Source organism: Anastrepha ludens, chromosome 2 (genome assembly GCF_028408465.1).
Source record: "Anastrepha ludens isolate Willacy chromosome 2, idAnaLude1.1, whole genome shotgun sequence".
In the NCBI taxonomy this organism is placed as follows: domain Eukaryota; kingdom Metazoa; phylum Arthropoda; class Insecta; order Diptera; family Tephritidae; genus Anastrepha; species Anastrepha ludens.
The window spans coordinates 242,690-264,982 of record NC_071498.1 but is presented as its reverse complement, the minus strand read 5'-3'; the positions used below and the strand labels follow the sequence as shown (position 1 = coordinate 264,982).

General features: G+C 36.2%; 1 protein-coding gene across 1 annotated transcript; it reads right to left on the bottom strand.

Annotated features, from left to right (window-relative positions):
* Positions 1 to 18,914: 18,914 nt before the first annotated feature.
* On the bottom strand, positions 18,915 to 21,586 carry LOC128861046 (uncharacterized). Its single transcript, XM_054098932.1, has 3 exons — positions 21,355 to 21,586; positions 20,361 to 20,826; positions 18,915 to 18,924 (listed from the first exon to the last, which is right to left on the bottom strand). The coding sequence occupies exons 1-3, from the start codon at positions 21,584 to 21,586 to the stop codon at positions 18,915 to 18,917; spliced, it is 708 nt and encodes a 235-aa protein (XP_053954907.1).
* Positions 21,587 to 22,293: the final 707 nt, after the last annotated feature.

Sequence of the window (22,293 nt, the reverse complement as noted above, 5' to 3'; positions counted from 1 at the left end):
TAGTCATCAATAGGTATGAAAATTACCCCGTATTAAAGTACTTATCAATAGCTTTCATTTGGTACCCATATTGTACATACACATCCGAAGGTTACCCGGGTCCACGTTTTGACCTATATCTCGAGCCCTATTTCCAAAATAAAATATAATCCATGTTACTCGTGGATGATGTAGCTTTCGAATGGTGAAAGAATTTTCAAAATCGGTCCAGTAGTTTTTGAGCCTATTCATTACAACCAAACAAACAAACAAAGAAAGTTTTCCTCTTTATAATATTAGTATATATATCGGCATTTAAACCCTTTTTTAACATATAAACGACGCAAGGTCAAATATGTGTTATTTATTTGTGAACAACGATCTCATAAATTTATGTTACTGTTTCTTTTTAGATAGGAGAAAAAGTATTAGTTCTTAGAGTTACAGCATAACATATCAACAAAATTTCCTAGAAAACAAACAAAACTGAATACGAAATCCTGCGACAATCAGATCCTTTAAAAGTTTGTGAATGTCAAGTTTTAATTGTTATATTATTTTTAAGTATAAACCGAAATTTTAAGAAAAGAAATAAAATATAAAAAAAACTGAAAAGTGAACTAGTACTCATTTTAAGGTACATTTTTACGAACTACCTAGAATAAAACGTAATGAAAGTTTATAATTAAAGCGAAAGTATTGGAAAATTTCTTCACTTGGGACTGGGTCAAGACAATGATGTAATCTAATAATATTTTACTTTCGACCGTAAACGATTTGTACTAAATTTTTATGTACCATATACGAGTATATGTGATTTGAAGTTTATGAAATAATAATAATACAAATGTTGCGAAAACATCGCAAGTAAGTGCTTTTATTATTTACTAGCTTTAACCGCCGGCCCCGCTCGCGTAGGAGTAGTTTTAAAGGATTTAGGATATGTATATAAAATAATTACAAACAACTTTTTGAACCTATATTACCACAAAAAAGATTTCGGAATCCAAGCCGAATGGAATTTCTTCGCGACTTCCTATGGCAAGGGAGCGTGTGATGGGGTCGGCGGCGCAGTTAAAAGGCTAGCCCGAAAAGCAAGTATGCAGCGTGTTGCTGGAAATCATATTCGCGATGCTAAAGCTCTTTTCCAGTGGGCCAAAGGTGCGTTTAAATCGACAGATTTTGTTTTTTGTTCGCTAAAAGATCAAGATGCACATGAAAAAAAAAAATTCCAAACGCTTCAATGAGGCAATAGCTATCAAAAAAATACGGCAATTTCATCACTTCGAACCTGCAAGTAACAAAAAGATTCGAAGTAAAATCTTCTCCGAGGATACATCTTGTTTCGAGACTATTATTACTAATTAAATTTTGTATGTTTTCATGTAGATATGGATGTATGTAATAAAAATTCTAGTAATGAAACACCTCATTTTTGAATCCTTAATCCTTTTGTATGTATTTTTTAAGTGCTATACGTTTTAGCGTATGATCCCATGGGACAATGCAAGGCGAACTGTGAAGCGCGTCGCGTTGCACCAGACTATACTACGCATCAAAACTTTACACAGTTTGACAAAAAATTCGATATCTTCAGAACGGATTGGATGAACAAAGTTTTGTTTACAGATTATTAAAGGTGAGCATTGTGCGCTTAATCTGACTGTAAATATTGTCCATTTAGAGCGTGAAGAACGCAAAAATAATTGCGATTTTTCATTAAAATTATTGCTAAAAATTATTGTTTCAACAAATACACAGTCTTTGAACCTTAAATCGGTAGAGTAAACATTTTTCGGTAACCGAAATAAATTTCATCAAATTATCAATTGTAGTTTCTGAGATATTGATTTTACAAGAATATCATGCAAAAAAATTCAATTGTTAATAACATAAACAAAAAGCGAAATAAAAAAAAAACTATTCACAGCAATTATTATGTGACAAATTCTCTATCCAAAAATGCATTTGATTTTAAAATCGGGAATTTGATGGAAAATTCGGGGCCCACTTGACGTGGTTTGACTCAAATGTTCGAGTTCTTTTTTGTCATGTATTTCGTTAAGTTTTTATGTTTGTATTTTCTATTTACGAATGAGTTTAAGTTTGTTTATGTTTCTTGTAGTTTTGAAAAATATGCATTAGTTTTGTATTTTAATATATTTTTTTTATTGACAACCATATAACTTGAATGTCCGAGTTCTTTATTAAGCCACTGTACCTTTTCGATATCAGTTCACCTGGCGATTTTCTAGGAAGTGTTTAGGGCTAAAATTTCCATTAGCCGAAAAGTTATTAGCTTTAATTTTTTCCCAAAACGATTGTATTGCATTTCAAAAGTAAGGGATTGTGGCACAACCATAAAATTGTCTTGCAAGCGTAGACCTGGATGCTTGAAGTATAGAAATAAACAGGTTTAGTTATAATAGTTTTACTTAAATTTAAATTAAATAAAAATACGAGTGCTACCGTAGCGTTTACTCCATGCGGAAGGGTCGAATTTAACATTTTGCGAACATTAACAATTAAAGATAAGCGAAAGTGTGCAGGTTTTTGCTAAATAGTATTACTATTAACCATTTTATTTCCAGTAAATATTATTAATTTTGTTGGCGAATGTGATTAAAAGAAATAGGCTTGCGAGTTGCGCTAAATTTTTAACAAAATTTAATTTTTAGCTACATTAACATAATATTTATCGAATATAAAGGGTTTTAGAAACAGAGGTGTTATTATTATATTCAAAGAAAAATGCTATTTTTTAATATAAATGATCGGATGTTTTTTTTTTTATTATAAAGAGGAAGGTATGCCATTAATAGTGGAAAATAACATCAGGCAAATTACCACCACGACCACGCTTATAGGACAATATCCTTTTAATGAAATTTTCCACAACCGAATTTCAAAGTGTCTGCCCTATGCCCTCGATAGCTTCACGAATTCTATCTTTGAGGTCTTGAATCGACCCTGGGCTGTTGGCGTAGACCTTCTCTTTCACGTGGCCCTAAAGAAAACAGTCATAAGGTGTTAAATCACAAGATCTTGGTGGCCAATTGTGATCACCTCTTCGAGAGATAACACGGTCCGGAAACTTTTCCCGTAAAAGGTCAATGGCTTCGTTGCATATGTACAACATGGCGCCGTCTTGTTGAAAATAAACGTTATCCAGATCAATACCATCCAATTCCGGCCATAAGAAATCGTTAATCATCTCGCGATAGCGCAATCCATTCACCAAGAACACCTATTATTGAAAAACCCTTTATTTGGACGGTATGCGTAACTTTTTACTGAGCACTTTTTTGTACATTTTTATAACAATGAATTTTCTGTTTTTCGCCAAGGCTCATAGATATATGTATCTACATATCTACCAAAAATAAAAATAAAAATTATAGTTTTAATTAAAGTGAAATATATTAGTTTATTTCTATCTTGTGCTTGAAATCAAAAGTCGTTCCACCTTTAGATTTCTTAAGCATGCACCATTGCATCAAGCTGCAGTATACGTTCTGTGCGCGTCTAAATTTCAATCAAACAGTTTAATTAAATTCTTATTCGCCTTTATGTAGCTCTCCCACTTTGGGTGGTCGTGTGGCGTGTTGCTATTGCCTGTGATTTATGGCCATGAACGGCGCTAAAGGTGATTTGAAACAAACACACGTTAGGCAGATGTTCGGGCGGTTTTTTTTTTAACTTGAGTGTGTCTTCTACTCTGTGTCGTAACCGAAAATATTGAGTTTACATGCACGTTTCTGGTATGTCCAGTGCCATACGTCCATCGTCTTCCAATTGCTTTACAATTGTTTTCTTAATTTAATCAAGACTTACTTACCTCTGCAGAAGTCAGAAATGTTGGCAATATATTGTAGATGATGTGGTAGACACATTGTACTATTCTTATTTGCCTTAGCTATATGTAAGTTTTGAAAAAGTAGTAAATGTTCTCTGGTCCACACTCCTTGCCTGACTATTATTATATAGCAAACTTTTACTGGAGTGAAAATCTGCGCTTTATTCATTTGGCAAGACGAGTCGGTTATGAAGACCTATAACTTTATCCTGTTAGTGAACTTTTCTTCTCAGCCGTGGTTATCACTGCGCGTTATATTGCTACTACAGGTGGTATAAATAATCTTTAAATAGAAATTATGATTATAGAAGAACAAATTGGAATAAACCCAAACGCATTTAAACGCACTATCTAAAAAAATTTTAAATACTAATTATTACTTATTATTAATTAAATACTAATTTTAAATACTAAATATACTAAAATGTACTTAAATTTCTAAATATTGACGCAAACAATACCGTTATCAGAAAATTGCATAAAGTAATATTCTCCTTGTTACAAAAAGACACAATACTGTCATAGCTTAAAGGCAAGCTTGAATTATCTAAGATTTTACTAAAAGAAAATATTAACAAAGTATCGAACGGCTACTATAAAAGAAAGCTAGTTGCAATAGGCCCTCAAGACTCATTGGACATGTTTAAAAAAATTTAAGAAACCACACAGTTTAAGTCATATACTGCGCTCGAATTGAATAAAATTGAAATACCTATTAATTCTAAATATATATTTAAAGAAGCTAATATACCACATCCGACTATTTTATACTAAAAAAAAAAGACCTCATACTTAATTTCTTAGGTTAATATACATATACAATCTGTTCACTCCGCGGAACAAAATAATCCTGATAATACAACTCAGAATATAGCAATAATGAGTTTAAATTAAAAACAAATTTGGTACTTTGCATTACAAATGCAAATATGCTAGAGGACAATGAAATACAATAGAGAATTACTTCGCAGCTCCGGGCACAATAATCGCTATTTCCGCGAAACTCTTAGCAAAACTATCATCTGGCCTGGATAGCACAAATAATATTGTTCTAAATTGGCCACACACAATGGTGTTAGAATATTGATCATTGTTCAATAACATGTTGAATAACGCGTATTTTCCAAAAATTGGAAAAAGTCGAAAACCATCGTTATGTTCAAAAGAGGCAAAGATCCTGCTATTACTCGTATAAACAACTTACGCCCCATAAGCCTTCTCCCTAATATCAGCAAGGCAAGCAAACAAATTTTATAAATGTATAAAATATTTAAACTTGTAAGCGGAAAACAGTTTGGTTTGAAATACGAACATTCTACCACTCAAGGAACTCACTATCTCGTCTCATATATCAACTGGCACTGGCATAAAAAGTATTGCACAGGTGTATGCCTGATTAACCTAGAAGCTGCTTTTGATGGACTTTGGATAAAAGATTTAATATTTAAATTAATTAAATACAAATTCCTTTTGCTTCTATTAATGTTAGGTTAGGTAATGCTGGCTGATCTCTAAAAATTTCTCACTTAGACCCCTAGGGTCCATTGTGTTGCATGGCTGTGTATCTCGAGTCGAATATATAATTTCATTTTTACAATTTATAATGCACGTCTTCGCGAGTTTTAACAAGCCGTTCAACTTTTCATCAGCAATATCTTTCAGGGATGAAAGGCACATTTGTCGAGTCCTACAGAGAGCAGGGTAGTGGCAAAGTAGGTGCTCCAAAGTACCCGTAGCATTCCCTTCGATGTATGTGTTACACGCATCGCGCTGGACTAATCCAATTTTCACTGCGTAAAGTCAAGATACAAGGTTGTTCAATAAGTTTTGCGGCTCCATAGGAGAGGGCGTTGCTCCTAGCCTAAATTTTTGTTTTTGGTATATTTGTACACTCTTCATATGAACGTATGTTAAGTTTAATTTCAATCTGTCAATTCATTCTTTGTTTACAAGCTATTTAGTATCGACGTGTCCTAGTTTTTTCTACAATGGAAAAAATCAAGTATCGTGCAATGATTGAATTTCTATTTTTGGAAGGTTTAAAAGCAAAGCAAATTTATGAACGAATTTTGAAAGCATATAAGGACTTTTCGCCATTAATTAGTATAGTAGAAAGATTGGTTATTGAATTTAAACGTGGTCGTACAATCATTGGATACCATCTATCAAATCTTCTAAACCTTAAGGAAATGAACTTCGAGTCGATATGAGTATACATTTCAAAGATTCTAAATATATATATATATATAATTGGCGCGTACACCCTTTTTGGGTGTTTGGCCGAGCTCCTCCTCCTATTTGTGGTGTGCGTCTTGATGTTGTTCCACAAATGGAGCGACCTACAGTTTCAAGCCGACTCCGAACGGCAGATATTTTTATGAGGAGCTTTTTCATGGCAGAAATACACTCGGAGGTTTGCCATTGCCTGCCGAGGGGCGACCGCTATTAGAAAAATGTTTTTATTAATTTTGGTTTCACCGAGATTCGAACCAACGTTCGCTCTGTGAATTTCGAATGGTAATCACGCACCAACCTATTCGGCTACGCGACCGATTAAGATTCTAAAGCTTTGGTTTAATACAATATAATAAGTTTTTTAATTTGTATCGTCTCTTTTTTTTTAATTTTTTCAAAAATATAATGTACGCTCGTATTCATTAATGATTAATGTACAGACTTTCTCAGTAATAATTATTATCACAAAAGTATACGATACATGTTAATCACAATTTCTGAGAGCTTAACTTCGGACACAAACTTCACGAATTTATTAATCTTGCTTATTCATATTAAGAAAACTTATCATGCAAACTTTACAAATATACAAAAAAAAAAAATTAGACAAAATAACAGGCGCGAGTTTTAATGACTTTGCAAATTGTAATGTTGAAAAAGTGAATGGCAAACAGTGACAATAATCCGCACAATTAAGCGTTAACAAAAGAAAAGTTGTAAAACAAAACCAGAAAGGAAGTGCTAAAGTCCGTCCGGAACGAACTTCATATAGGTACTTCCGTACATTTTAGTAGAATTAAATTTGAGATAAATCTTTTTTTTGGAATCAAACAAACACATATTAGTATATATATATACTAGCGTACCCTCGCCCGCTTCGCTAGACGATAAATTCAATGATTTGCTGAAAGAAAATAAAATTAATACGAAACAAAGCAAATTCTTTGATACAATTTCATTCGAACTTTATTGTAACACTTTTTGGTAGACAACGTTTTTGGTTTTTTCATCTTTCGCGTGAATAATGACGATGGTTTGCCTATTCGTGAGCAAGCTACATACAATTGTCCATGAGAAAAAATTGGGTATTCTAAATTAATACCGCACATTTGTAGAGACTGTCCTTGCGCCTTATTAATTGTCATAGCGAAGGCAAGGAGAATAGGGAACTGCAAACGTTTGAAATCAAATGGTAAATCCGTCGGAATCAGTGGAATTCAGGGTATCAAAACGTCTTCTCCTTTGTACTTCCCTTTCAAAATTGTTGCTTCGATAACGTTACCCATTAGCTTCTTCACAGTGAGTCTGGTACCGTTGGAAAGTCGTGGCACATTAATGTTGCGCAGTATAATAATCAGTGCTCCAATTTTTAATCGTAAATTATGAGGTGGTAGACTTGGCAAATCGAGTGAGTTTAAGAATTCAGTTGGATAATTTACGACATCGTCTTGATCAGTAATTACTTATATGCAACTATCTTACCAGGTATTTGATCCAAAATAGCTGCATTTATATCATTGACGCCCTTATTTTTCCCAGCTAAAATTGCTCTTTCGCTGAGCCAATCATGGTTTTTGTAATGTTGAACTATATTTGGAAATACACTCTGTATCAAAGCCTCTTTAGACTGTGCAAAAGTGCAGAAATTGTTAGGCAATGTAATCATTCCTGTTGGATCGACAGACATTTGGCCATTTCCGGTCTTTCCTGTTCCCCCAGGAGCATCCAAGAAAAACAATCCACCAGTTCCATGGCTAACATTATTCATGATTGTATCATAAACATGTTGCTGCTGGTCATTCAATTTCGTTATATTTGATGTTACAAATGTGTTTAGTTCATTACAATCATAATGGTATTCACGCTCCAGTTCTCGATTGAGAATTTCGGATTGTGTTTTCGTTTCGTGATGAACAATTTCCGTCTTTGACTCGTTGTTCGTTGAGTTTTCGTCTGAAACAACAATCACATTGTCCTCATCGATCTGAATTCCCACGTCTTCAAACACGCTCATATCGTTGGAGTTATCTGAATTTTGTGTATTCATGTGTTCATCCTCTTCGGTAAATAAATCCACAACTTTATTTAAATCTGCCATTCCGAAAATGTAATGTTATTTTTTTCAATTCGTATCAATCCGGGAACAATGTAAGTTATATGTATTGGTTCACTTTCCCTCTGGAGCAGTGATGATGCCTTGGTCCAGCGGCGGGTGTTGCTGACACGTCTCAGCTACTTCTTGATTCTAATTAGCTTTAGGATGTTTAGGTTGGGAGACTTGACTTCGTCCCCTTTGTTGGACTATTGGCCTTGTGGCTCAACAGTGTAAATCAATACATCAAATATTAACGGCGGCGTGCCGGAGTAAAGTCGATCGTTCTTTATTAAACAATTGTCTGGACAAAACTGATTATAAGAATGGAATGAATAAAAGACTAAAGCTAAGTACATAAATGGAAATATGAATCTAAACCTAAATACATAATAAGTACATAAAGATCATGCCATGGGTTTGTGGTCTGTAAAACCGACTCAGCATATTTCCGATCAGAATTCCAACGCTTGCGACACAACGGAAACGGCTGGCCGTTGCTCCGACTCACATTATTTTGTTTATGTTGCATATGTGGTCGGGTTCAGCGACATTGTTTGCGCGCGGGTTGCTCGGTGAATTCATTGCGAGGGACGTTCGATGATTTGGCTGTTAACTAGCCCCCCTTTAAGATTGTTGCCGTCCTCGGTGACACTTAACTCCTTTACCAGTTCTTTCAATTTGATGGAAGATCTTCTCCGGTACCAACACTGATAGATGATGTCAATACAGCCAAAGGCAAGGCTGAGTGTTACACCAACCATGAACCAGACTCTGGGAGTCCCTCCGGAAAACATATCGTCTCTTAACTTCTGAATTATATGCAGATTGTGCTCATTCATCCTTTGTAACATTGGTAGGCTGAGCACTTGGTCGTGTCCTGTAATATTCAGCAATGGTGACGCCGCGATGCCTGGACTCTTGTTTACAACACCATTGTAGTTAATGTACGTGGTCTCGTTTATAGTCGCAATACGTTCAATGTGATGAGATGTGTGCCTTCAATTGTCATCACTGGGCCGTCATCTACTCTTACTCTTGCTGATAGTTCGTTGACAACGATTATTCCTTCGTCTAATAGGGTAATCGGTTCCAAGTGGCTTGGCTGTGTGTGGCATAACGCTGAACCTCCGGAATGTAATCCGCTGGCGCATGTGTCATAAGCAGATTTCTTGCAGAACGTCGCAAAGTTGGTTGTAGCGCATTCTGTCACAGCTAGGACTCCATCGTCGCATTCAGCTACTATGTCATCATGTACTTGCAGAATGGTGTTATTGTGGGCAACAGGATATATCATAACCTTCTTACAAATAGTCTTAACATTAGGATATTCAATTATTATGTGGATTACTCTATTTGATTGAAATATTTTTATATTTGATACTGCCATTAAACTAACTATTGGGACCTCTGCGAGCTGTTCGGTAAAAATTGATTTTAAATCTTCGTGGTCGAGAATTGCGGGGTTTATGATGTTAGATTTGGCGAGCGTTATAGTGAGCATAAGGTTTTGGATTTCAGTGGTTAACATTCTATTTCGTGCAAGTAAAATTTCATACAAATGAGGAGAGTCTACGAACTCGCCTTTTTTTTCTTTAATTAATTTATTTACTGCATCAGTTAAAAGGTTAATTTGTTTCTGTGCTTCAGTGATTACTATTACTTGTCTGTTGTTTGATTCTATGAGCTCGGCTTCGGTAAGTTTAATCTTTTCTAAGTCTGATGCATCAGGCGTACCTGCAACGATTTTTAAAGCTGTTCCTAGAAAGTCTAAACTTCTGGCCATTCTATGGTGTACCGTTAAGCTAGATAAAATATTCTGAATATGGTCGATATCTACATCTAACAATTTTCGCATGTGTGACTGAGGGAAAAGTTTTGATAATTTAATTGTATCATCTATAATGCTCACGAAATTAGATAAATTTGTAGAATGTCTCACGTAACTATGTTGTTCCCATACAAAAACGTTTCCGTCCAATATCGGAATGTAGCTTGCGTGCGAGAAATCGGTGATGCGTGCGTGAGTTGTGGATAAGAGTAGAGGGTCACTCCGATGAACCTGTATGAAATGATTAAACTGAATTGTAGTAACTATCTGTAAGAATCTTATGCGTTATGACCTATGTTTACCTCACATTGTCCTTATGGACCACCCTCCCCTTAACAAGTATAGACGTTCCCAGGTCTGCTTGTACGGCGCCCTCTGTGCACAAGGGAGATAGTTTGTTACCTAATCTTTTGTTATTTTTGAGGTCAACTTTTTCTCCTACATCAAACATCCTGTTCTGTCTGTTCGGGTTGCATCTAGCTAATTGATCTTGCTGAGCTTTTATTAGTCGATCTTTGATTTTTTGCTTAATTTCGTCCCGTATAGAGTGAATTACATCGAGTGGTTTTTGTTCTGTTACTGAATGTATGGTTTTATTATATTCTATTGTTGCTCTCATGATAGCCTGAACTGTATCGCTAACTTTTTTATCCAACTTTAAACACCTTGCGATTTCTATTAATGTACTGTGGAAACGTTCCGCTTGCCCATTGGAACAGCTATGTAATGGGGGGGCGTTTACAACGTCAATGTTAAACTGATTTTTTAACAATGAAGTGATCGTTTCGGAATTAAACGCTGGCTCATTGTCGCAATAAACGGTTTTTGTGTTTGGAAATGTATTAATTATAAGTAAAATGGGGTTAACAATATCGACTATTGATCTAGAAGGTAAGGGCTGGACGACGGTGAATTTGGAAAATTTATCGATGCAAGTCAGGAAAAGTTTCTGATCGGTAGAAAATATGTCAATGTGTAACATTTCTCCGACAAATGAGGGAATTGGCGTCTTCCCGAGTTCTTGTTTTTTGGGGTGTCGGTCGTACTTGGCGATAGCGCAAACTTTGCAATTTAGTACAACCTCGTTAGCCAATTTAGTCATTTTTGGGAAGTAGTAGTCCCGAAGTATCTGTTTTACGTTTTCTTGTGCCGCTCTGTGCGCACGATTATGTTCGGTGTTGACTATTTCTACCTGTTCGTCTTTGTTAGTGATGTCTGACACTATTCTTTTGCAATGCCAGAATTTGGTTGTCGGGAAAATTGAAACCAGCTCATGTTGAAATGCAGCTAAAGTTGTGAGTTCGCAATAAAACGCGTTTACAACATCGGGGTTCACAGCAAGTTTTAATGTTTCTATGAGATTAATTTTATCTGTAAATTGAATTAAGTGACGGGTTTTTTTGCTAAATGGAATAAGTCTTCGATGCAACGAATAACGTGATTCTTCCAAAGTTATCTGATTTCTATAACAATTTAGGGGGTTATCAGTTGTTTGTATAGTGTATGTAAGGGATACCTCACTGTGAATAGTGGCTGTGTCTGATTGCGTTTCGTCTTGGAGAGCGTTAAGCTCTTGCCTAGATAAGGCATCTGCGACAAAGTTTTCTTTCCCTGGCTTGTAATGCAATTGGGCGTTATGTTGTTCAATAAACGCCTTCCACCTCTTGATTTTCGCATTCGTATTTTTCTCAGACACTGCGAACGTGAGAGGTTGATGATCTGTAAATATATGTAGCTCTCTTGTACCGTAAAGGTAATTCTGCAGTTTGCCGAGGGCCCATACAATCGCCAACAACTCTCTTTCGTTGGTAGCATAGTGAGTTTCGCACGTTTTTAGCGTTCGGGAGATCATGGTGATGGGTCTACCGCCTTGAGATAATACTGCTCCAATGCCATTTGCAGAAGCATCTGTAGTCAAGTCAAAAGGTCTTTTGAAATCAGGGTACATGAGCATAACATCTTCTGATGCTAGTATGTTTCTCAATCGGTTAAAAGCGTCGCGTTGAGATTCGTCAAATTGGACTGCTACTTTCCTAGACATGTGTTTGCTTACAGTGCCGTTTTCGCCTTTTAGTATATTAGTCAAGGGTCTTGCTATGGCTGCAAAGTCTTTGATAAACACCCTATAGTAGCTGGCTAGGCCTAGAAAAGATCTCAGAGAGTATACATTTTTTGGTTCAATGTACTCTTGGATCGCCTTGACTTTTTCTGGGTCTGTTTTTGCTCCCTCGCTAGTAACAATGAAGCCTAGATATTCGACACTTTCTTTAAAAAATTTCGACTTTTCCTTGGAGATTCTCATGTTAGCATCGCAAAGTTGCTGAAGTATTATATCGATATGGCGGACGTGGTCTGCGGCATTTTCAGAGAAGATAATTACGTCATCCACATAGACATAACATATCTTTCCGATCTGTTCTCGCAAGATATCGTCGATTGCTCTTTGAAAAATGCTTCCCGCATTTTTTAGACCAAAGGGCAAACGACAGAATTCGTATTTTCCGCCATTTATCGAGAAGGATGTCTTTTCACGATCGTCCTCCGCTAGGTAAATCTGGTGGTATCCGGATTTAAGATCCAGTGTGGTAAAAAACTTAGCCTTTCCGAGGTTAGCTAAGATTACCTGGATACTCGGCATCGGATATCGGTCGGCGATGGTCTTCTCATTTAGTTTTCTAAAGTCAATGACCAGCCGTTTATTCTTATTTCCGTTGGAATCTATTCCTTTCTTATCAACAACCCAGACTGGGCTATTATACGCAGATCTTGATGGCCTTATGATGCCATCTTTCAACAGCTGTGCGACTTCGTTGTTTACAAAATCTGACACGCCTACTGGGTATGGATAGGGCTTTGAATATACCTCCTTATTGTCTACAGTCCGGATCCTGGCGACGACTGAAGTATTGTAAGGCAGTGCCTCGTTAGAGGTCGCGAATGCACTAATTCTCTTCAGTATCATTTTCTTGAATTCGCCTTTTACGGAATTTGGGACTACGATATCATCGACACGTGTAAAGTTCACGTTATCGCACGGATGGTGATTGAGTATTTCCGAAGTATTACCGTAGTTTATGCTGTTTTCCATCAGGTCAATAGTTACCCCCGCCTGCGTGAGCAGCTCGAAGCCTATTATAGCATCAAAGGTGTCAAGGGTATCTAATGTGGCAACTTTCCCAAAAATTACTATTGAACATTTTTTTTGAATTTTACTGGACCCATGAATGGAGTTCACAGTAAAAGGGGTGTCGACTGGTGTTACGTTTTTTAACTCCTTTACGGGTTTAATGTAACTTTTTGCCGCCCCGGTGTCGATAAGAATCTTTAATGTTTTGCCAGCCAATTGACGCTCGACGAACGGCAATCGGGAACGACCTCTAAAAAATTCAATAAATCGTTGTCCTCGGGTTCGCCACTTTCGTCATCTATTTCAGCACGCGCAGTTTCGGCCATTTCTTCGTATTCTTTCTCGTCTTGGGTAGGCGCTCGTTGCGTAATATTGTTAATCTTTTGGCGCCTATAGCCTGACGTGCGTTCTGAAGTGTTATGCCTTTTCCGAGCCCCGTTTTGTGTAGAATAGCCCTGTGGCTTTCCCCAATTGGTCTGTTGTCTTAACTTGGACATCGAAGGATCAACGTCCATGGGTTGAGCCTGATACTTTGATTGTGGCTCTTTGTCATTCGCTAGCGTTTTAGGGTCAGCTTGCTGTGCCCTGCTTTGGCCTTGATTTCCCACAAAATGTGGATTTCTTTCCTGGCCCCTGCCTTGTCTAGCTTGGTTACGATTGCCAAATCTAGTATTATCGCCGCTATGGTTTCTTTCTTCAATTACTTTAGCATAAGATGTAGCAAATGCGCTTCTTTCGATGCTATTTTCAGCCTCACGGGCCACTGCTAATGCAGATGGCAAATCCTTGGGCTTCGCTGGGATTACTAAAGATTTTAGGGGCCTCCTAAGTCCTGCCATGAAAGCGTGTAGTGCATCGTCTCTAATTTCTGCACAAAGAATGGACGCAGCTTGGTCGTCATGAGTCATTACTATTTTATTTGTGACCAGAGTGAGCTTCTTTTCTACCTCATCGTAATATTCCATTAAGTTAAGTCACCCTGCCTAACCAGTTCTAGTTGCTGCCTAAGTACGCGCAAGGATGTTTTGTCTGCGTACGAGCAGTCGAGCCTAGCGATAATGGCGTCAAAATTAAGCACTGTATTGTGCGACGTAAGGATGGCACGAGCTGGACCAGTTACTTTGTTTTTTAAAATGGCCACAGCCTCGTAATGCGCCTCGCTGCCTACGTATCTTTTGAAAATCTCATATGCGTCTATAGCCGCCTGTCGCCACGACACGTATTCCTCATGATTTCCATTGAAGCTAGGCACTGATTTTACAATGCCTAACTTCACCTCACATCCCACACTAGGGTCAATTGTTACTCTCTGGTATGTTTCAACTTGTGGGGTCTCTATTCTTAACGCATTAACCTGACCTCTAACTGTTTCAAGTTCCGCTCGGAACTCGTCTTTTAGTCTCCTCTCTTGTTCGAGGAGCGCACTGTTTACCGCACCTTCTACTAACGCTTTTAGTAATGCCGGCTCCATTCCTAATTGACCGTTCCTTCCTGGCCTAAATCCTATTTCTTGCTCTTCGTCACTGTCGTACTCTATCTTTATATTTCTATAAGCCCAAGTCATGAGCAGCCAATGAAGCGAAAATATCAACTTGTTTCTCTTTTTTTTTCAACAAAGAACTGCACTTGCACGTCAATAATTTCGCGACTATACCGTAATGCTCACTTTCGCATTGCCAATTTATTCACAATTTTTTTTATTTAAAATAGTTTTTCATCAATACTTTTTCTAATTTTTACCGAACATTCACTTACATGTTCTTGTTTAGGGCCATGGTGTTCCTAACTTAATAGATATCGTAAGATTATCTAATTCCAGTTTTAACTCTGTTGGGCGCCAGTTATATGTATTGGTTCACTTTCCCTCTGGAGCAGTGATGATGCCTTGGTCCAGCGGCGGGTGTTGCTGACACGTCTCAGCTACTTCTTGATTCTAATTAGCTTTAGGATGTTTAGGTTGGGAGACTTGACTTCGTCCCCTTTGTTGGACTATTGGCCTTGTGGCTCAACAGTGTAAATCAATACATCAAATATTAACGGCGGCGTGCCGGAGTAAAGTCGATCGTTCTTTATTAAACAATTGTCTGGACAAAACTGATTATAAGAATGGAATGAATAAAAGACTAAAGCTAAGTACATAAATGGAAATATGAATCTAAACCTAAATACATAATAAGTACATAAAGATCATGCCATGGGTTTGTGGTCTGTAAAACCGACTCAGCATATTTCCGATCAGAATTCCAACGCTTGCGACACAACGGAAACGGCTGGCCGTTGCTCCGACTCACATTATTTTGTTTATGTTGCATATGTGGTCGGGTTCAGCGACATTGTTTGCGCGCGGGTTGCTCGGTGAATTCATTGCGAGGGACGTTCGATGATTTGGCTGTTAACTTGTATGCTATTGTAATCTTATCGATGAGAATACCCAAAGAAAACTGAAAAAACAAATTTTATCTGCCACATCACATGGGGAAAGGTATAAAGTGGTGTGCTCTGGTGTGCGGTATTCGTAAACAAACCGTTTGAACATTTCCTTTGTTCTGACAAAATGTATATCTCGTTTAACGTAAACCCAAAAACAACTTCTGTGAAATCTCTGAGAGGCGGATAACTGTTTTCTTGTCTGGCAAACCTTGGTAAATCTTTCATCCTTGCCTCCTTTGACGTAAACCCAAAAACAACTTCTGTCAAATTCTCTGAGAGCAGAATAACTGTTTCTTGTCTGACAAACCTTGGTAAATCTATTATCCTTGGTCAACACACTTGTTGCTCTTACAAATGAACTGCACACAAAACACAAATCAGTAGTTCGGCGTTCGAGTATGTGTACTGAAGCATTTCTCTTCATAAAGAGCGTACAAACCTCTGTGTTTATGTTTACTCTCCGTCGAAAAAAGTTTGCAACTTAGCAACACGACACAAATTGTTTCACAATAACGAAAACTTCGCATATTTATTTAAAAAAAGTTGTACACAGAAAATGAATTTTCACTAAAAACACAATTTGTACAATATTTTGATTTTTCCTTTTTTTTATATGAAGAAAATATTAAAAAAAAAATTTTTTTGCTAAAAATGCCTACAAACGAACATCATTTCATTTTTATATACATATATAGATATGTGTATATATATAATTGGCGCGTACACCCTTTTTGGGTGTTTAGCCGAGCTCCTCCTCCTATTTGTGGTTTTCGTCTTGATGTTGTCCACAAATGGAGGGACCTACAGTTTTAAGCCGACTGCGAACGGCAGATATTTTTATGAGGAGCTTTTTCATGGCAGAAATACACTCGGAGGTGCCTGCGGAGGGGCGACCGTTATTAGAAAAATTTTGTTCTTTAATTTTGCTGTTTCACCGAGATTTGAACCTACGTTCTCTCTATGAATTCCGAATGGTAGTCGGCTACGGCGGCCGCCTATATAGGCTGCATATATACGGTTCTAGACTTCATATGTCACAATACATTTGAATTTCCTGATCCGTATACCTATAAACTGCTGTTTACCGCTCTTGTTCGTTCTCATGCTGTTATCGTTTGGAGACCTTACGACCAACTTTCGATTAGTAGAATGGGGCGCGTTCAAAAAAATTTTCTTAAGCAGGCATTACGTTCCCTACAACTTCAGGCGCCAGTTCCATCCTATAATTGTCGGCTAAAGCTAATTAATCTAGAAATGTTTGAAAAGAGAAGGACAGTCCTTTCACTTTCGTTTATTTTCAGTGTTGCTAATGGCATCCACGGCTGTCCAGATCTACTCGAGCGGATAAGGTTTAATTTTCCACAAAGATATACGTATACTCGGAGGTTTGCCATTGCCTGCCGAGGGGCGACCGCAATTAAAAAAAACGTTTTATATTATTTGATGATGTTTCATGCCCAGAGATTCGAACCTGTATACTTCCGAATGGTAGTCACGCACCAATCCATTCGGATACAGCGACCGCAAAGTTATATACATTTATATAATTAACGTGATAAAGTAGGAGGTTACCGGCCAATTTCGTCCATTTTAGCATAAACATACCTGTATAAAAGTAAGTATCCTTGCTGAGCATCACAAAAATATATAAATTTTCTCTCTAGTAAGATTCGCCGCTAGCGAGTATGGTTATACCTCATCAAACTGGTATAACTCACTATCTTACAAACACATGTAATTTAAGGCAGCTCTATTTCAGCGTTGACAATACACGTTGATTTATACCAGTGCCTTCATCTATTTAATGGTGTGGCCAATATCAGACTCGTTAGCCGGCTCTCTGCGATTTTGATATTGGGTATGGGATTAAGTTTCCTGTCGCTGCTGATACTATTTTTGTGTTCGCTCTAGTAATATTCTGGTGATTTGAGGGTGTTATGTGAGGTCTCGATCGCAGTAGTTGACATTCGTTTGAAGCGTAAAGATCCTTTTTTATCTGACGTCAAAAATGTCGCTCGTCCCGAAAAAACAGCATTTGCGAGAAGTCATGCTTCATTATTACCTTTTAAAGAAAAATGATATTAAATAATTTGTAACTTTAAGTAATTTACTTTGAAAAATAAATAAATAAATCTGTTCGCGCTGTTCAAGAGCGAAGCGTTGAAAAAGACGCGAAATGGCGATTCGTCGTCGTTCTCAACTTGCTGGCCTTTGTTCTTTGACTACGTAGACACTTTTACTTTATCATTTTCAAAAATAAATGGCATGGAATTGTACATTAGATTATAATAAAAAATAATATATTCTAACGAAATTTCTGTTTTGTATTATCATTTTAAGTTCTGAAGCTCTTAAAAACACATGATATAACATTCAGTCAGTTGAACGCGGTATAGTATAATACAAAAAAAAATATTAGCTTGGATTTTTGTAGGACAAAAAACAGATTAGCGAAAAGAAAACGTGATATTTGATTCAACGTTTTATTACACATTAAACTTAAATCTATACAAGTAAAAGGAACTGAAGTAAAAAAGAAACCTAAATCTGTTCCTCTGAACTTTTCGAACATATTTCGTTCACCACACATGTGTGAAGCGCACCACTGTCAACGCACTAACCATGATTGTTCAATTGAAATTTATGAGTTCGAGCCGAAAATGATGTTTGTTGTTGGTTTTGTTTTTTTCGGTAATCGGCAATGTGCTGCGAAATGTCTCGTTTGACCAGAGAACGTAAATTCATAGAGAAGGCGCAGGAACGAATGGACAGGTTAAATGTCAAAACACATCAAAACGAGGGTAGGAAGTTAACAGTAGAGAGTTAACATAGCGGAGCGTAGTCAACATAGCGGAGCGTGTCAACAGAAATAAATATAGCGTTTGCATTGAAATGTAAAATGCCATGATTTGATGTTAGGGAAAAGAAAATAACAGCAGACTTGTACATTTTTCTTTCATGCTTATTTGCCGTCGGCATTTTGCATGCGCAAATGGATTATTTCTTGTGAGATGAATAAATTAATTCTAAGTAACGCAATAGCACCGTAGGCCTAAGTAGCTAGAGTGCTCTATCAGTTAGTGTTATATTTCATATTTCTCTAATAAATAATAATAATAATAATTCTAAGTATATGCATGCACGAATATGAAATTTTAAGTATCTCATTGACTAAATTGTATTGAATTTAGGTCTATTATCAAAATTATTCAAATATCATAACACAAAAAATAACTTTGTAAACCATTCATTTACATCAAGATTTATTATTCAGTAAAGTGTTGAATTAATATAACATCTACCATCCATATTCATGTGGGCAGAAAAAAACATGACTTGCCTCAAAAGCCAGCTCATACACCTCTCATACACATCTGCATATAAAGAATTCAAAGCAAATAGACAAACGTATGCAAACATATTTCTAATATACATATGTATGTATGTATGTATGCAAAAATCACATTTATTTTTCATGCTTATTTCCCGTAGGCATTTTGCATGCGCAAATGGATTATTTCTTGTGAGATGAATAAATTAATTCTAAGTATATGCATGCATGAATGTGAAATTTTAAGTATCTAATTAACGAAATTGTATTGATATTAAGTGCATTATCAAAATAATTTCAAAATATTCACATAAAAAATTGGCTTTGTAAACCATTCATTTGCATCAACGGTTATTATTCAACAATATGTGTCCTTTTTAAATTTTTATATCCATATGTATGTACATAATTACATATATTCATATACTAAATAGATATAACATCTACCATCCATTTCATGTGGGCAGAAAAAAATCTTGACCTGCCTCAAAACACAGCTCATATGTATCTACATATAAAAAATTCAAAAGCAAATAGACAAACGTATGCAAACATATTCCTAACATATGCAAAAAAAACTCATCTAAACGGCATTCGCGTACATAAACATATGTATGTATATATGCATATATGAATACATATGTTGGGACAATGTACATATGTACGTAAATGTTTCTATTCTAAGCAAAACAATGAATATTCGTATATACATATAATATAACCGTACATACTTACTTTTGCCCTTACATGTGTATGCTTCCAAAACTAAAATTCTAAGCCTAGCGACTACAAGAACAAAATGCATTCCTAGGCGTAGCTGCTGCGGCCATGATTATTTACCCGCGACGGCGCTGAACAGTTTCAAATATTAAAAAACACAACAAAAGCAAATTCATTGATAAGTTCGAGCTCATATTTCTACCAGCAAAGTACTTTCATTCATAAAACGAGCCGCCCATATGCCAATTTTCGCGACCATTCGAAAATAGTCAATATTGGAATATTTCGCGTTGAATTATTTGCCAATATTTGGTAAATCTTGAATTTTTGTCAAGTCGAGTGGCCGCGGCTCCGTACATATGTATGCATCAATATATGTATGTAAATATGTGTTCTCAATTCTCGACAGCAATAGCAAATCGAAATATTTTTTCTGTCGCAAGTGCTCGCAGCCTCATATGTATGTATGTCTATGGAAGTTCGTAGGCAGGTATTTATGTATATGCGTGTTTGCTTTTGCACGTCCATATGAACGATTTTTCATATGCAGATATTCATTTGATTTAGCTGAACGAATATATTGATTTTGTAAGGAAATCCTGTCGAATTAAATTATTGTCGTGATTAAGTGAAAATTGTAGTGGTTTAAAAATCTAGGCTCAGGTGCTACCTGAAAAATAAGATAAAAGGAAAACCTGAAAGATAGAGAAAAATCTGAAAGACGCGTTGCTCTGATAATAGCGAGCAGACTGAGCAAACCGTTCGCGAGTGATTGTGGTTTCTAAGTCCACGCAGACCTGATTACTATAACTAGCCTGCCTGTTTTCCTCTAATATCGAATATTTCTCAAACTCTTCCAGAGTTAAATCTTCTTCTACTTCCTTAACTACCTTACTATAAGTTGCAGTGACGGGCGGGCAAACCCAATCAGAGCCAGCACTAGGCGAGCGACTTCTATTTACTGGCTCTAAATTGAAGCAAGGAAAAGCCCCTTTCAAGAGTTTATATTTTGCAACCAATGTGGGTTCAAAATGGCGTTGGCAAAGAAAAACCCTGTCAGTGCTTGACACTTGCACGTTGCAAGCCAAGGCCCAATTCTTACGGGTCTCTTCGTCCCTAGGAAACGCAAAAAGTATAACTTTATCCTTAGGCACGCAGCTCACGATACAGCAGCTCCTTTTTTTCTTTTTTTCGGTCCACTTGTTCGGTGGAACATCATCATAGCCTAATTAAAATTTTTATTTTAATTTTTACAAAATTTAAATTTAGGTATATTCAGTATAGTCATACACATATATAAAACTAGAACCCGCACCCTCCGGGGATTTATAGTTTTCATCTAACATCTCAACCAAGTTTCATTAAATAAATCATTATACTTGGCCTAAAATTGCCCATACGGCATTATCCTAAACCCGATCTTTTAAATTCAAAAGTTTTTTATAAATATGTAAATAAAATAATGAGAAAGTGCGCATTCTAAATAAATAAATCCCTTCTCTGCTTTCTATTTCATGCATGCATGCATGAATGTGTATATTAAGCTTTTCAATAGGCACGAAGTATTGAAAACGACATCCAAGCATACGATTATCACTTTATGTATGTACAGTGAACCAAAAAGAAACTGAGACACTAATATTTAAAAAAATATTCACAGATTTATAAGAAATAATAATATTGACGGTAACTCCGTTTATTTTTTCTTCACTGTACATACATATATGGAGACATAATAAATTAATTTACTTACCCAAGTTTAAAGTTGGAACCGCTCCATTCTTGAGATATTTTGGTCCCACGGCATCCTCCTCAAAATGCTTAATGCATACAAATGAATTATGCATTGGCATTTGCATTGAGGGTGAGCTCCTCAAATTCTCCTTCCACAAATTTAATAATTCCCGATTTTTGGGAAATGCAAACGAACGAACATTTTGTTCACTATAACACTCGCGAACACGACATTTCGAAGCTTTAGGCATATTTTTCTTTTAATTATTACTTATTAACAATTTAAAAATGTTTGCTTCACCGCGCACGTGCACTTCCAATTGACTTTCTTTTCGAATTAAAATTCAAACCAAAGTTCAATTGGTTACAAGCAATCATAATAGCTTTTCATTAATTTGGCGCAGTTTTCATATATGTACATATATACATTTATCCAATCAAAATCAAATCTAATGCAATCATACATTTTTTCCGATATTTGGCGCAATTTTCATATATGTAAAGCTAATATACATATGTCCTTTGCTAATATACGTATATAAACATGCATACATAATATTTCGCGCAATTTTCATAACTTAATTACATACATAGGTATGTCCTATGCTAATATAAGTATATAAACATGCATACATACAATTTCGCGCAATTTTCATAACCTAATACATATGCTATGCTAATATATAATATGTATATAAACATGCATGCATACATGCATTTCTTTTCGAATTAGAATTGAAACCAAAGTTCAATTGGTTACAAGCAATCATGAGAGCTTTTCATTAATTTGGCGCAATTTTCATATACATATGTACATATATACATTTATCCAATCAAAATCAAATCTAATGCAATCATACATTTTTTCCAATATTTGGCGCAATTTTCATATATGTAAAGCTAATATACATATGTCCTTTGCTAATATACATATGTATATAAACAATCATACATACAA

Excerpts from the sequence above, each read along its gene's own strand:
- LOC128861046 (XM_054098932.1), bottom strand. The coding sequence starts at position 21,586 with ATGCCTAAAGCTTCGAAATGTCGTGTTCGCGAGTGTTATAGTGAACAA. Across the intron at positions 20,827-21,354 it reads GGTTCCAACTTTAAACTTGG|GCTATGATGATGTTCCACCG; the intron begins GTAAGTAAATTA and ends AATTTTAATTAG.